This window comes from Lynx rufus, unplaced genomic scaffold (assembly GCF_022079265.1).
Source record: "Lynx rufus isolate CCGP_SWC_20201006 ecotype Redwood Valley unplaced genomic scaffold, mLynRuf1.p SCAF_9, whole genome shotgun sequence".
Lineage (NCBI taxonomy): Eukaryota > Metazoa > Chordata > Mammalia > Carnivora > Felidae > Lynx > Lynx rufus.
Window position 1 is genome coordinate 99,882,837 of NW_025814897.1, and position 17,181 is coordinate 99,900,017.

The 17,181-nt window shown below is 39.6% G+C and overlaps 1 protein-coding gene across 10 annotated transcripts in view; it reads right to left on the reverse strand.

Moving 5' to 3' along the window:
- The window catches only part of AGBL2 (AGBL carboxypeptidase 2), a 46,619-nt gene that overhangs the window by 12,054 nt on the left and 17,384 nt on the right, over positions 1 to 17,181 (reverse strand). For all 10 annotated transcript variants that reach the window (XM_047069992.1, XM_047070000.1, XM_047069993.1 and 7 more), the window contains 5 exons: positions 10,804 to 10,957; positions 7,486 to 8,268; positions 5,789 to 5,945; positions 1,504 to 1,630; positions 810 to 910 (listed from right to left, as the gene is read on the reverse strand). In XM_047069992.1, coding sequence (XP_046925948.1) covers positions 810 to 910; positions 1,504 to 1,630; positions 5,789 to 5,945; positions 7,486 to 8,268; positions 10,804 to 10,957 — 1,322 coding nt within the window. The remainder of the gene's footprint in view (positions 1 to 809; positions 911 to 1,503; positions 1,631 to 5,788; positions 5,946 to 7,485; positions 8,269 to 10,803; positions 10,958 to 17,181) is intronic.

Here is a 17,181-nt window from a genome sequence, read left to right on the forward strand (position 1 = left end):
AGGTGCTTTTCCCTGGCTATGGACAATAACAAACTTCTTAAACAATTCAACGGTCTGATTTATTGTATTTTTGTGAATAGCAAGGAAGGAAACATTAGAATGGGGTTGTTCAGATTTTGGCTTATGGCAGATGTGATATAACAGGCCGTATTGTGGCTGATTCTCCTTTAAATATTTTTTTATTAAAGGGGCGCCTGGGTGGCTCAGTTGGTTAAGTGTCCAACTCTCGATTTTGGCTTAGGTCATGATCTCACAGTTTGTGAGTTCGAGCCCCCAACGGGCTCTGTGCTGACAGCCTGGAGCCTGCTTGGGATTCTCTCTCTCCCTCTGACCCTCTCTCTCTCTCTCTCTCTCACACACACACACAATAAGTAAATAAATATTAAAAATATATAAATAAATAAACTAAAAAAAGTAAGAAGAGGAAAAAACTGAGGACACAGAAAAGGGAGGAGGTAATTAATAAGGCAAGACTTTAGGGAGGCCATAGATTGAGGGGCTGGTGGGTGCACAAAGGGCAGGGTTAGTTTCAGAGAAGGGGAAGAACTCCTGCTTTTCTGGAAAGCAAAATGAGGGAGAGGTGTGCTGAAGGAGGGTTGACATGAAGGCTTCTATATTCTTGGTGAGTTATGAGGTTGCTATTTGTGGACAGTGTGTGCAGGCTGGGGGCTTTCTTTTACTGATTATAAAAACTTCAGAACGATATTAAGAGGAAAATAAAGACCACCTATAATCTCAGTAGGCTGACTTTGGACCCATGTGAAACTGATCACAGTAGCACCACCCCATTTCTTGAACCCCATTTTTACCTTGGTTCGGTCAGGATCACAGAAATCCAGAAGGGTGTCACAAACATGATAACCTAGAGACTTTAGATCCTCAGTAGTAAAGTGAGTATCTCTTTTATTGCCTGAAAAAAAATCCATAAACATTTCTCATTAAATAATAAGCAAATGCAAATCTAATTTATGAATAGCTCCTTAGAAACGCCACCTCTGATTCTAGAATATTGTGCTTCTGGACAGGGTCTTTCTCCTTCTAGATCTGGTTTGGTTCAGAAGAATCTGACAATGAAAAAATTTCCAATCATGATGGCCATGATTACTGAAGTTTTACTCTGTGGTAGGCACTATGCCAAGGGCTTTACATGCATTAAGTAGTACCTATAATGCAGGTACTACTTTTATTGCCAGTTAAAAAAAAAATGAGGTTCAAAGAGTAAATGAAGTAACTGAGCCAGGATTACACAACTTGGAAATGGAGAGGCAATTCGAACCCAGATCTGCCTGATTCCCCATCAAGTATTATATTTGGGCCTATACTGCCCCACCAAGTGTTATATTTCACACTCATATTTAGGTTAGTCAAATTTGGCATAAGGCGCAGTTAAGAAAACTCTCTAGGTCAATCATCTCCCCAACATTCAAAAGGACTTCCTGTCCTCAGAGCTTTGCTTGGCTCCCCCTTGTCATGCTGACCTATGATATACAAAAGAGAGCTTACCCAGTGTGGACCCCCCAAAGGTAGATTCCATGGTGTAGCTGTTCAGGATTCCCATCCGCCACATTACAACTCGTCCTGTTCCTTCTTTGCACTTTTGGACCTTAAAATTACAACTATGAAAAGAGAACTAAAAAGAAACCCAAATCCTCTGTTAATCATAAACTGGCAAATATAAGATGCCAATGACTCATTAATATAAGAATGGTTTCCCTGGGGTCTATATATTATTTCCTAAAGTATGTTCCATAAAATAGTAATAATTCTAAGGGATTACAGAGGAGAAAATTAGTGCTATGGTCATGTTGGTCAGGAGGATGAGGGGCTAACAAAATTACACAGTCTTCCTATGCAGGACCTTTTTTTTTTATTTTGAGAGAGACAGAGAGAGCGTGAGTGGAGGAGGAGCAGAGAGAATGGGAGACAGAGAATCCCAAGCAGGCTCCACACTGCCAGCACAGAGCCCAACGTGGGGCCTGAACCCATGAAACCACGAGATCATGACCTGAGCAGAAACCTAGAGTCAGATGCTTAACCGACTGAGCCACCCAGGTACCCCCTCTCCCAAGCATTTCATTATTGTAGACTGTGAGTCTCCAAAGGGGAGAGAGTAAATTCTGTTCTTTATTGCCCGTGAACCCTTCCTTCCCTTCCCTACCTTTCCATGGACATTTTGCAGGACTAGGGTTCTTTGAACTCCAGTTTGGGAATGCTGGCTTACTTTGGCATTCAAGACACTAGCCACATTTCTAGGATTTATTTTCTACTCCTCTGCAACTTGAGCCCTTGGATCCAGTTGGGTTTATCCTCTATATATGATCTGGGTATGCCTCACCCCTATAATCTGCCTAGAACTGTCTCACTTCCTCATACTTAATGTTCTTGGCTCGGAGTTCAATATCCTCCATTGTCCTTCATGACCACCCCAACCCTCTTTCCTTACTTGGAGTCTGTAATGTACACTTGGCACCTATCCCGACCTATCCTATCCTGCTGAAAATGCTTTACAGTGGGAAGGCATTTCACCACCTAGTGGTTTTTAAGTGGTGCACCCTGGAATCCAGGGGTTCTACTGAGGAGCCTCAAGCATTCCTGCCACAAAGACTGAAGGAGGCAGAATGGGCAAGGTTCCAAGCCTTCCATCCCCCTTTAATTAGTATAGCTCTGTTTTTAATTGTTTTAGATACTGGGTTCTGGATGTCATTTGTTTTTTAATTAAAAAACTTTTTAAAAAATGTTTTTATTTTATTTTTTGAGAGAGCATGAGTGGGGGAGGAGCAGAGAGAGAGGGGGACACAGAATTTGAAGCAAGCTCCAGGCTCCAAGCTGTTAGCACAGAGTCCGATGTGGGGCTTGAACCCATGAACCGCAAGATCATGACCTGAGTCCAAGTAAGACACTCAAGACTGAGCCACCCAGGCACCCCTAATTTTTTAAAAAATACTTATTTATTTAGAGAGAGAAAGACCAAGAGTGCAGGTAGGTGAGTGGCAGAGAGGCTGGGGGAGACACAGAATCCCAAGCAGGCTCTGAACTGTCAGCATGTAGCCAACATGGGGCTCGAACCCAAAACCCAAGAGATCATGACCTGAGCTGAAATCAAGAGTCAGACGCCTAACCAACTGAGCCATCCAGGTGCCCCTGGATGTCATTTATTTTTAATTAAAAAAACATTTTTTTTAACAAGACACATATTTGGATGCCATTTTATTTAAAGAGATCCCTAGCAAACACAGACAGGAAGATTTTTTAAAAACAAAGAGAAAAGGAAGGAAGGAAGAAAAAAATGGAGGGAGAAAGAAAAGCTTCCTCTTTCTTTTTAATGTAAGAATAGTAGATATAAAATATTTGTCATATATCTTTATAGGAGAAAATGTGCACTATTATTTAAAAACTTTTCTAAATCCAACCTAATTTCTTCTTTCTTTTTGGTAAATGTTTATTTATTTGATGGGGCACCTGGGTGGCTCAGTCGGTTAAGTGACCGACTTCAGCTCAGGTCATGATCTTACAGTTAGTGAGTTCAAGGCCCAGATCGGGCTCTTGGCTGTCAGCGTAGAACCTGCTTCAGATCCTTACTTTGCCCTCCCCGCTCCCTCTCTTTCTCTCAAAAATAAATAAACATTTGTTAAAGCAAGCGCACATGTGAGTGTGGGACGGGCAAAGAGAGAAAGAGAATCCCAATCAGTGCAGAGCCTAACATGGGCTCAATCTCACAATTCATGAGATCACTACCTAAGCCGAAATCAAGAGTTGAGTACTTAACTGACTGAGCCACCCAGGCGCCCCTAATTTCTTCTTTCTAATGAAATTACATTTTGTGGATCTATTTATGATGCTGAAAACCAACGTCTAAGCCAATGCAGATCCTCTGTTTATGCCTAACTGTCAGAGCTGTTACTCAGCCAACTGGTAAAGACTTTTAAGTTGTATTTATTAGCCATTTACTATCTTACAGTTATTTGTAATCTTGTCTTATGTAAACTTTTCTGTGGAGACTCATATAATATTAGTATTTTGTGTATCATTCAATCCCTTCTATCACTGCCAAGCACAGGATTAAAGAGAATAAGTTACCTACTAGGAGTTTGAACTTGTGCCCAGGAAAAGAGGCCAGAGCAATTTTCAAAACTCATCTTCACTGAGGGGCGCCTGGGTGGCTCAGTCGGTTGAGCATCCGACTTCAGCTTAGGTCATGATCCCACAGTTTGTGGGTTTGAGCCCCGTGTGCTGACAGCTCAGAGCCTGGAGCCTGCTTGGGATTCTTTGCCTCTCTCTCTCTCTCTCTCTCTCTCTCTCTCTCTCTGCCCTCTCCTGCTTGTACTTTGTCTGTGTCTGTCTCTCAAAAATGAATAAACATTAAAAAATTTTTTAAAATATCATCTTTATTGAGATATAACTCACATGCTGTAAAATTCACACATTTAAGGTACACAATTCAAGGATGTAAGTATATTTACAGTTATGCAGCCATCACCACTTTCTGTTTAGAACATTTTCATTACCTCCAAAAAGAAACCCAGTACTTATTAGCAGTCAGGCCCCCTCCCCCTCCCCACCGACTAATCACTACTTTCTGTTTCTACAGATCTGCCTCTTCTGAACATTTCAGGAATCACACAAAAATGTGGCCTTTTAGGTCTGGCTTCTTTCACGTAGCATGTTTCAAGATTCACCTATGTCTTAGCATATCAGCACCTCATTTTTTTATTGCTGAATAACATTCCATTGTGTGGATATACTATATATTATTTATCTGTTCTTTTGTGGATGTACACAGAGTAATTCTTAAAGCCACACCTTTCTAAATTCTTGAAGTACCTTTCCAAAGAAGATGTACAAATGGCCAATGGACACATAAAAAGATCCTCAACATCACACATCATCAGGGAAATGCAAATCAAAACCACAATGAGATATCACCTACACCCATCAGAATGGCTAGAATTAAAGACAAGAAATAACAAGGGTGGGTGTAGATGTGGAAAAGGAACCTTCATGCACTGTTGGTGGGAATGTAAATTGGTGCAGCCACAGTGGAAAACAGTATGGAGGTTCCTCAAAAAGTTAAAAATAGAATTACCATATGACTCAGTAATTCCACTACTGGGTATTTACCCAAAGAAAACAAAAACACTAATTCAAAAAAGATATATATGTACCCATATATTTATGGCACCCATATGTTTATACCAAGGTATACATGTACCCATATGTTTATTGCACCCATATGTAATAGCCAAGACATGGAAACAACCCAAGTGTCTGTTAATAGATGAATGGATAAGGAAGATGTGGTATAGATACACAATGGAATATTACTCAGCCATAAAAAAGAATGAGATCTTGCCATTTGCAACAACAAGGATGGACCTAAAGGGTAAAATGCTATGTGAAATAGAGAAAGACAAGTACCATATGATTTCAACCATATGTGGAATTTAAAAAACAAAACAAAGAAAAAAGAGACAAAAAAGCAGAGTCCTAAGTACAGAGAACAAACTGGTGGTTGGCAGAGGGGAGGAGGGCAGGGGATGGGTGAAATAGATACAGCGGATTAAGGGTCCACTTACGATGAACATTGAATAATGTAGAGAACTGTTGAATCATTATATTGTAAACGAAAACCAGAGTAAAGTCTTGAGGTCCAGGCTGCTGGGATTTACCCAAGATAATGAAAAGAAATGTGAAGTGGCAGATCAAACACTACACATAGGATGCAGTGAACTCCTTTCCTCCTTAGTCAATGGACGGAAGATTACCTTATGTGCTTACCTTGTGTGCTTACCTTATCTGGCGCATTTTTGCTTAACATTAAAGGAAAGACTCGCTCATGAAGCCAGTACTTGCGATCATTGTTATTACAGCCATACAAGAAGATATTATTCTTACGGCTGTGGCCATGGAAATCACAATACAAGAGAACCTCCCTTTCTTCAAGAAGTCTATTGAGAGGGGCAAACAAAAGATTTAGTGGACATCCAGATGCATGAAAATAATCAAGGATCTTTTACAGTCTCTTCCTTAAGTATGTCTGTTGCTACCTTCCCACTAAAGAAAATGCCAACCCCTTCAAAGGACCCTGTCCCCACCCTCAGCTACTGCTGTAAACATGACACCAGCACTCCTCACCCCTGCCAGTCAGAGGGACTTGAAATGAAAACACCCTGATGTGGAAAGGGGTGTTGGATAGGCCCTGTATAAGTTGACAAGGAAGTGGAGGAAATCAACTGAAAGAAAGCCCCCTCTGGGGGCAGACCTGGGGAAAGAGAAAGAGAAGGGAAGAGGCTGTTAGTGTAAGGATGAAAAAGAGAAACGAAGAAAGCCTGGGTCCCTGACTTTCCAGTACCGGTTCCTGTAAGGCTCAGCTCCTCTTTGTCTCCTCTTCACCCAGGACATGTCCTCAGTCTTCCATCACGGTCACCTTCTCCATGATGATAATGATAGGATGAAGAGGATGACAGTAATGCCACACACTTACAATGTGCTGAACACTGTGCTAAACAGATGACAAGGGTCCTCATCTAATTCTCTTAAGTAACCACCCAAGGCAGGTAAGATTACCCTCCTCTACAGATGAGAAAGCTGAAGTGCAGAGAGGTGCAATCACATCCAAGGTCACAGAACCAGCCAGTAGTAACACCACGTCTCAAAGCCAGGCCTGTCTTGACTCCCAAGCACATGCCCTTAGCCATCTTGCCTGCCAGCCCAACACTCCCCCCACCCTCTCACACAGATAAGGTTAGAAGGTGTATGCATTCACATATCTTACACGCTGTAGTTTGGCAGAGAGGAGTACACAGAGTACCTTTAAGTAGTAGTTCCTTTAAGGTGGGTGCTATTACATCATAGCCTTCAATTGCTTTCACACGGGTTTGGAAAATATTAACTGACTTTTTTATTATTCTTTCTTTATGCGATGAAATATAAGAGGTAATAAGGAACTCAGATTCTGGAACCCGAGAGCGTGTATTCAAATTATCTATTCTGTTGCTTATTAGCTCTATGACCTTGGGCAAGTGACTTGACTTTTCTGGGCCTTAGTTTCCTCATCATATATAATGGGGATACTGATTGTGCCTACCTCAGGGGGTTAATGTGAAGATTACACGGGTCATGTATCTGTAAAGCACTGAGAATACCGCCTGTCCCCTATACACAAACACTGCCTAGTAGTTAGGTACTATTATTATTATTCGCCAGGCCTCCTGACAAAGACCTATGAACTTCTGACTTCTGACCTCTCTATTCCATTGTTTTCACTTATACGTCAAACAACCCCTGGCAGAAATGTTGCATGTTCAGTTTAACCCCAGAGACAAAACATGACTTAAAAGTTTGAAACTGAACGAACTCATGTGACTGCAAAGAGAATGGCAGACTCTCTCTCAAGCCGTATCTGATTGCTACATCAAAGAGAGCCCTCGCACCCATCAGAGAGCACTCACAGCATTCGGAGGAAGATCAACAGATAAAGGGGCTCACCTTTTGATCATGTTCCTGGTGTACCAGATACAAGGGAAAGACTCCTTCAGAATGGTTTTATAATGTCTATTCAAGTCCCTTCCAGCCAATGAACACCGGTAATTCCCCACAATCACTCCATCTGGATTTAACATAGGAACCACTTTGAAGACAAAGATATCTCTGAGGAGCTGGGCATCTGGAGAGTTGCTCAGGATGAAGTCCAAAAAGCCTTTCATGATCCAGGAGCCGTTACTTTCTCCGGGGTGGACTCTGGCACTCAAGACCACAGCTTTCTTTGCAGCTGCCTCTTGAGGGGTCCGGGATGGGTTGGTGATGGTGAGCAGGTAGACGGTATTTCCTGCAAGGCTCCTGCATAAAGTTCGGAGTTTGCAGAACTGAGACTGGACAGGGTTGTTTGCCACTGACAGCAGGTAGCACTGCAAGTCAGTGTATGTATATGGATAGAAGTGTGCGAAGAAGCAAGTGTCCTGGTCGTGTGGGAACTGAATGGTCCACGTGAGACAGTAAAAGGCCTGCTGCCCATCGTCCCTGTTGTTCTTATAGTACCTGATTTCATTTCCTTCTCTTCTCCAGCCAATGTTGTGGGTCTTGGCATCCAACTGGGAGTACATGAGTGGCTTCATCCCTACAGTATAAAGGCTCTTGGGTTTTAGCAAGTTGACAATGGTGAAGCGGTAGGTGGCATCTTTTCTAGTGTTCTGCACTCGAAAATAAAACCACTGAGTGTGTTTGTTTGTGTAGAGGTCAGTTCGCAAGGTGAGCTCATACTCATAGGTATCTCTGTAGTGGAGAAAATAGAAGAATATCTCTGTAACACCACATCCCCCCTCAAAAAACAAAGCTTAAAAAATGTTTTACCTGGGCAAAAATAGATCTTATTTCAACAGGAAAGCCTGCTACCTCAAACATTAATTTTCTAGTGTACTTAGTTCCTCAACTCATACATTAGGCTGAAAGAAATATGGGTCAACCAAGTTTATTTGGGGTATTTGGGAGCTCTGTGAGTTTTTTAGTATCGTTCTGGAGTGTTCAGTAGCAGTTCCCAACCACTTCAACACATTTCTAGAACCACACCTAACGGCAGCGAAGCCAGAGCCCTCTGTTGGCTGTTAGCTACCTCCTGGACATGACCACTATGGAGGAGACCTGTCAGCCTCAGGTGTTATTTTAGCTCTGATTATCAACTGTTTGAAGATGAGGGGGCATCTCTGCAATGCATTCACCTTATTGAAAAGTAGCAGAAGAGGAAATACAAATACTAAATCCTGAAAAGATGCTCCCACACAGGCATAATGCAAGAAAGGCAAATTAAAATATGAAGTCATTCTCCCTCCATTTCATGCATATTCCAGCTTTGGGAAACAGTCGCTCTCATACACCGGTGATGGGAACGGAAATCATGTTGGAGGGTAATTTGGCAAAAAACAGCAATACTTAAAGTGTTCAAACCCTTTGGCCCCCCAATTATATTTCTAGAATGTATCCCATAACATCACAAATATTTAAAAATATAAATGTCTTTGCAACTACATGGATGAAACTAGAGGTATTATGTTAAGCGAAATTAGTCAGAGAAAGACAAATATCATATGACTTCATTCATATGAGGAATTTAAGATACAAAACAGATGAACCTAAGGGGAGGGAAGCAAAAATAATATAAAAACAGGGAGAGGGAAAAACCATTAAGAGACTCTTAAATATAGAGAATAAACTGAGGGTTGCTGGAGGGGTTGTGGGAGGGGGGATGGGCTAAATGGGTAAGGGGCATTAAGGAAGACACTTGTTGGGATGAGCACTGGGTGTTATATGTAGGGGATGAACCACTGGAATCTACTTCTGAAATCACTGTTGCACTATATGCTAACTAACTAGGATGTAAACTTAAAAATTAATAAAAAAAAATTTATATATATATATATATATATATATATATATATATATATATATAATTGAAAACGTGCCCAAGAGTATTAATTCTGTTAATTCATTAAACAAAAAACACTAAATACCTTCATTTCCTATCAGCTGGGCACAGGTTACACATGATATGGAACACCCATACAATAGAATAATATGAATTATTAAAAATAAGGAGATATGGGAATGCAAGCTGGTGCAGCCACTCTGGAAAACAGTATGGAGGTTCCTCAAAAAACTAAAAATAAAACTACCCTACGACCCAGCAATTGCACTACTAGGTATTTATCCACAGGATACAGGCGTGCTGTTTTGAAGGGACACATGCACCCCCATGTTTATAGCAGCACTATCAACAATAGCCAAAGTATGGAAAGAGCCCAAATGTCCATCAATGGATGAATGGATAAAGAAGATGTGGTATATATATACAATGGAGTATCACTCGGCAATCAAAAAGAATGAAATCTTGCCATTTGCAACTACGTGGATGGAACTGGAGGGTATTATGCTAAGTTAAATTAGTCAGAGAAAGACGCAAATCATATGACTTCACTCATATGAAGACTAAGAAACAAAACAGATGAACATAAGGGAAGGGAAACAAAAATAATATAAAAACAGGGAGGGGGACAAAACAGAAGAGACTCATAAATATGGAGAATAAACTGAGGGTTACTGGAGGGGTTGTAGGAGGGGAGATGGGCTAAATGGGGAAGGGGCATTAAGGAATCTACTCCTGAAATCATTGTTTCACTATATGCTAACTAATTTGGATGTAAATTTAAAAAAATAAAAAATAAAATTAAAAAAATAATGAGATAAATCTGCAGTATTGCCATAGGAAAAATATAAAGCTTATTATGTGGAAAAAAGCAATTTGCAAAATGGTATGTATACCATCATGCTATTTTTAAAAAACAAAATAATTTCTGTATATTATACATACACAGTAAAAGGGGGAAAAATTACTGCATGTATACCAAACTGTTAACAGTTTCTGCATCTGAGAGGTACGATTACAGAACTTCAATTTTTTATGTTATGTATTTTTATTAATACAGATTTCTTGAGTTTTACTTAAGTAAACTCTACACCCAAAACAGAGCTTGAACTCACGACCCTGAGATTATGCTCTTCTGATTGAGCCAACGAGGCACCCCTATTAACACAAATTAAATTAATACTAATTTCTTTCATAAGCAGAAAAAAAAATGTAGATAAATTTTTACCCTGAGGGAATATGAGTCACAATTATTCAATTTTTCTTTGTCCTCATACCATTTCTCACCACTTCTCTCTTTTCCAAAAACACCCCTAACTCCTAATATGACTCCTGAAGATGTGAGTCAGTCCCTCCAGCGATCACCCCTTTGGGAAATTCCTGTTACTCACACTCTGACAGCTTTTTGCAGATTCCCGCTCTCAAACCTTGACTCAAACAGGAGAGTCTTGTCCTCAGGTCCTCGCAGCGTAACAGCAAGCTCCTTGATGATCCCTCGCTTGCCTCCCACTCTGGAACTAGTGAAATAGGAACCTTCGGTGGGCACTGCAGAGGAGACAGACCTATTTAGAGCAGGTTCCACTAAGAATCTATTCATCCAGCCAATATTCACAGAGCTCCTCTGTGTGTTTATCGCCATTCTAGGTTAACGATAATGAATATTCAGATTTTCAAGGGTCCTTGCTGAGACTTTTAATTTTAAACATTGTATTTCTTTGAAGACCTTTAAAGTGGTGTAGAGCACCTCCTTTTGCTGCACGGCTGCCCCTGGCATCTCAGATACTGTTTGTACCCACATAAGCCCTAATCTGAAAGGATGTTGACAAACAAATGAGATTCTACATAGAGCATCTGAAAACATTTACAATCTTTATTCTAAAAAAATAGCATCTAGGGGCGCCTGGGTGGCGCAGTCGGTTAAGCGTCCGACTTTAGCCAGGTCACGATCTCGCGGTCCGTGAGTTCGAGCCCCGCGTCAGGCTCTGGGCTGATGGCTCAGAGCCTGGAGCTTGTTTCCGATTCTGTGTCTCCCTCTCTCTCTGCCCCTCCCCCGTTCATGCTCTGTCTCTCTCTGTCCCAAAAATAAAATAACGTTGAAAAAAAAAAAAAATTAAAAAAAAAAAAATAGCATCTATTATTTTTTAACTTTTAAAAAAATTTATTTACTTATATTGAGAGAGACAGTGACAGCACAAGCAGGGGAGGGACAGAGAGAGGGAGAGAGAGAATCCCAAGCAAGTTCTGCACTGCCAGTGCAGAGCCCTATACAGGGCTTGAACCCATGAAACTGTGAGATCATGACCTGACCCGAAACCAAGAATCAGACGCCCAACCAACTGAGCATCTATTAATTAAAAAAAATAATAATAATAATAATAATAATAGAGGGGCATCTGTGTGGCTCAGTCAGTTAAGCTTCCGACTTCTGCTCAGGTCAGGATCTTGCAGTTTGGGAGGAGTTCAAGCCCTGTATCGGGCTCTATCCTGACAGCCCAGAGCCTGGAGCCTGCTTCAGATTCTGTGTCTCCCTCTCTCTCTGCCCCTCTCCCATTCTCTCTCTGTCTCAAAAATAAAAAATAAACATTACAAAAAAGATAATGGAGAAAAACAAAAAAAGAAAGTATACTTCATATAATTTTTTTGGTATATCCTTCCAGATTTAAATATAAAAAAATAATAGAAGTTTGAGAAGAATTGGCATGGGTGAATTAGCCTAAGAAGGGAACCAAAATATCTATAGTAATTATAGTGAAAATGTTATGATTGAAATTTTATCTTTAAAATGATGCTAAAACAAACAACAAATATATATATATATATATATTTGTTGTTTGTTATATATTTTGTTAAATAAAATAAATTATATATATATATATATATATAATTTATTTTATTTAACAAAATTTAGATTATAATCATCTCTTTCTAATCCTTGCAATAATCAATTGTTAATTTGTTTTAGAAAGTAGGGTTGAGGGGCACCTGTGTGGCTCAGTCAGTTGAGCATCTAACTTGGTTTGTGAGTGTGGTTTGTGACTCACGGTTTGTGAGTTCAAGTCCCCTGTTGGGCTCTGCTGACAGCTCAGACTGGAGCCTGTTTTGGATTTTGTGTCTCCCTCTCTCTCTGCCCCCCCCCCCACTCTCATTGTCTCTCAAAAATAAACATTAAAAAAAAAAAGTGGGGTTGCAACTTTTCAGACAAATTCAGTAAGACTACCATCTGACATCCTTGATTTTTAGTTTCTTTTCCAAAACTATTTCAAAACTATTTGTAAAACTTTGTAGTTTTCCCAAAGACTTTGTACCACCATATTCTTATCATTATGTCTAGAAGAGCTTATTTTGTCATCTTTTGTTGATTTTCTCTTCAACTGTTGTTAACTGCTAAAAAAAATATCTAGATTCTCATTTGTCAGTGGCTTTGCAAGTGATTCAAACAATTCCTTAACATCCATCAGCTTCATAAAATCCTGCATCTCTTGTAAGGATAATTTCACTTTGCAGCTGATTTTTACTGTACTTGCATTATATTGTCACATATTAACAATATCCACCAATTGGCAAGTGACTGATATTAACAAAGATGCTGACCACAGGGCAGGGCAGATGGGAGCATTAAACAGTAATATGCTGACATGTGGGGACTGATTATAGAAGTCTAATTTATTAGTAAATCTGTTCATGTTACGACAGCTTTTGTTTCAATAGGCAACTCTGTCGTGAAGACTTAGGTAATAAATATTTGGATAATAAATGAGAGCAAAAGAGAAAAGCAAGCATATAAAGAAGCGAGTAAAAGAAGAAAACAAGCACAGAGGAGGCAGGAGCAGAGTCGCGTAAAGCAACTAAAAGCTGGGGACCTACGTGGTTCAGTCTCTTCATGGAAGCACAAAGTTATAGACCAGCAACCAGATGTAATTAATACAGGAATTTCGACATTTTTTTGAGTCTCTCAGGGAAAAACATTAAAGATGATCCAATTCATAGTCCACAGTAACATTTCTCAAAAATAAAACCTCTTTCCTTGTTTCTCCCCATTATTCTCATAGCAGGTAAACCGACAAACTCCCAAATTCTCCCTGGAGTCCCATCTTCTCCATTTTCTGTTTCTTCATTCCTCCAACAGGGTGGGCTCAATTCTCCTTGGTGAATCCAAAGGACAAGATCAAGACCACTGCCACAACTGCGCATTAACAGGACAATAAGGAAAATTCACAAAAGTTGCCCTCAGGAGAGTGAGCTCTCAGCCCTAGTGGTTGCTCCTAGGCAGAAAACATCTCTGAATAGAACAGGTAAAGCAACTGAATTCAAGGTCAAGGAGTTTGTTGAAAATGACTACCACCAGGTCAACAAGAGGTAAAATAGACTTCTAGTACCCAAGACTTTTGGGGCACCTGGCAGGCTCAGTTGGTTGAATATGCAACTCTTGTTCTCGGGGTTGTGAAGTTCAAGCCCCACTTTGGGTATAGACATTACTTAAAAATTAAATCCTTTTTTTTCTTTTTTTTAATGTTTATTTATATTTGAGGGCGAGAGTGAGAGAGTGCATGAGCAGGGGGAGGGGCAGAGAGAAACAGAGACAGAATCTGAAGAGGCTCCAGGCTCTGAGTTGTCAGCACATAGTCCGACACAGGGCTGGAACTCACAAACTGTGAAATCATGACCTGAGCTGACGTCGGACACTTAACCAACTGAGCCACCCAGGCTCCCCACTTAAAAATGAAATCGTAAAAAAAAAAAAAAAAGCCCAATACTTTCTTGAGGTTCCAGGAGCAGTACATCCTCCATTATTTATGACTGAAGTCTATCCACTTAAGACCTTATACTTTAATGTCTCCCAAACTCCTTCTCAGACTCTCCATAGGTGGAGCTAGGGAAACTGTAAGTTGCTTCACCTCACTCACTTCCCCACATGTAGCTTTTCCCAACACAGTATTACTAACACAAGCACTCATAATCAAGGCAACTGGGAACAGAGCATATGAAATTACTTCGAAGTTGGGCCACCTGCTAGAATCGGTTCATTTCATTTTTCCAGTTGTGGAAATGTGAACACTGTGGTCCCTCCCTCCTAGTTCTGGTTGTTTCTCTAGAAGCCTACCCTGATTTCATTGACTTAACACATTTTATTTCTACTAACTAAACTTGGTACATATTCCTCCTCCAATAAAATTGATTTCCTTTCTGATCATTACTGTATAGCAAATACTGATTTTCAAATTGTGAGAATATTTTTCTTGCTATTTCTTGAATACAACATTTCCCAATTTCAGAGAACCCCTTTTAAGAAGTTCTAGGGGCACCTGGGTGACTCAGTTGGTTAAGCGTCTGACTTCGGCTCAGGTCATGATCTCATGATTCGTGGGTTCGAGCCCCACATTGAGCTCCATGCTGGCAGTGCAGAGCCTGCTTGCAATTCTCTCTTCCTCTCTCTCTGCCCCTCCCCTGCTCGTGGTCTATCTCTCTCTCTCTCAAAATAAATAAATTAAAAAAAAAAACTTCTAATTAACTCTGGTACCTATATATACAATAAGCATCAGATGATTTTTGGTGATGACAAAGGATACCCTTATTGAAAGCTTCTCTAGCTTGCCATGTCCCTCCCTATGACTAACTTCACATTCTGAGATTATGAATTTAAAACTCAATTCCTCATCCTTGGGAGGGTTCCTATTAACTTTTCTTGACTCATTGCTCTTGAACATTATATCTCCTTTCTTTTTCTTTTTTTAAGTAAACTCTACCCCTAATGTGGGCTTGAATTCATAACCCTGAGATCAAGAGTCACATGATCTAGCATGCTTTACCAACTGAACTAGCCAGGTGCCCTTATGTCCTTTCTGTCTTAAATGTTTCTATTACCACCTGCTTCACATCCTACCCATCACCTGTTATTGCCTTTATTATAGCTATTTTAGTGAGTGTGAAGTTGATTCATGCTTTCCATAACCTTTTTCAAGCAGAGGAATTTTCTTCTATTCCTAGTTTTTTGAATGTTCGTATGCTTTTTCTGCATCACTTGAGAGGATCGTGTTCTTCCCTTTGTTCTAATGTGGTGTGCCACGTTGGTGTATGGTTTTTAGCCTGAACCATCCTTGCATTCCTGGAACAAATCCTCCCTGGTCATGCTGTATAATCCTTTAATATGCTGTTGGAATTGGTTTACTGATATTTGGTTGAGGATTTTTGCATTTATATTCTTTTTTTTTAAGCAATAGATTATTTTCTTTAAAAATCTTTTTCTTTACCTCTTCTTTTCCTGATTTTACCTCATCTCTCATTTACAAGATAAGAGATTTTTAAGACTGCATGCAGAAAAAATAGCAGTGCATAGTAACTGCTTAATAAATGTTTGTTACTGATACACATAGTAGAGCCCAGTATTGTGGAAGGAAGGTGGAGAGGGAAGGAGAGAACACGGCGTGCCTTCCACCTCTATGATTCTAGAACATTAGGAGCCACAGTGAATTATGAAGATTTTGAAGGCAACCTGCAATCATTGCGCTGACAACGAAAAGAGTAAAATGTCCTTAGCCTCCATCAGCAAGGAAACATTTCTGCCCTAAAGATGATTATTAGGGATCCTGATTTTACTTATTTATTTTTACTTACTTATTTATTTTTTTAGAGGTCCTCATTTTTAAAATACTTATTATCTAAGTCTCCACAGTTATGAACCTGGATAGAAAAAAAAATCATCAAAACATTGCATTTATATTCTTAAGGAATACGGCTTTTCTGTGATGTCTTTGTCTAACTTTGAATATTGGCTTCACAAATAGTTAGAAATGTTTCCTCCTGTTACTGTTTTCAGAGCTGATGAAGGACTAGTACTATTTCACCTTTAAATGTTTGATATAATTCAAACAAACCCTGTCAAGCCATCTGGGCAAGGAATTTCTTTGCACAAAGATTTTTAATTACTAACTCAATTTCTTTGTTTTCATCTATTCAGATTTTTAAAATTTCTTCCTGAGTCAGTTGTGTCTAACAATTTTTCCTATTCATCTATGTTGTTTAATTTTTTGGCAATAAGTTGTAACTTGTAATTCTTTTTTTGTGTGTGTTTCCTTCCTCTTTTTTCATGGTTGGTCTAGCTAAAGTTTTGTCAGTTTTGTTGAGGTTTCCAAAGAACCAACTTTTGGTTTGATTTTCCACATTGTTTTCCTATTTTCTGTTTCACTGATTTCCATCCTTATCTTTATTATATCATTCCTTCTGGTTGCTTTGGACTTAGTTTGTGCTTATTATTCAAATTTATTAATATGAAAGCTTAGGTAATTAATTGGAGCTCTTTCTTCCTTTCAAATATAGGCATTTGAAGCCATAGTTTTACCTTGCAGTACTTTAACTGCATCCCATAAATTTTGATATGTTGTTTTATTTTTACTCAGCTCAAAATATTCATCTCTTATGATTTCTTTAATTCATGGGTTACTTAGAAATGTGCTGCTTAGGGGCACCTGGGTGGCTCAGTCAGTTGAGCATCTGACTTCGGCTCAGGTCATGATCTCACAGTCCATGAGTTCGAGCCCCACATGGGGCTCTGTGCTGATAGCTCAGAGCCTGGAGCCTGCTTCAGGTTCTGTGTCTCCATCTTTCTCTGCCCCTCCCCTGCTCACACTCTGTCTCTCTCTATCAAAAATAAACAAATGTTAAAAAAAATATATATATATATATGCGATTTAATTTCTGAGTATTTGTATATTTCCCAAATTTCATTCTTTTTTTTCTTTTTTAAGTAGGCTCCATGCCCAGCAAGGAGTCCA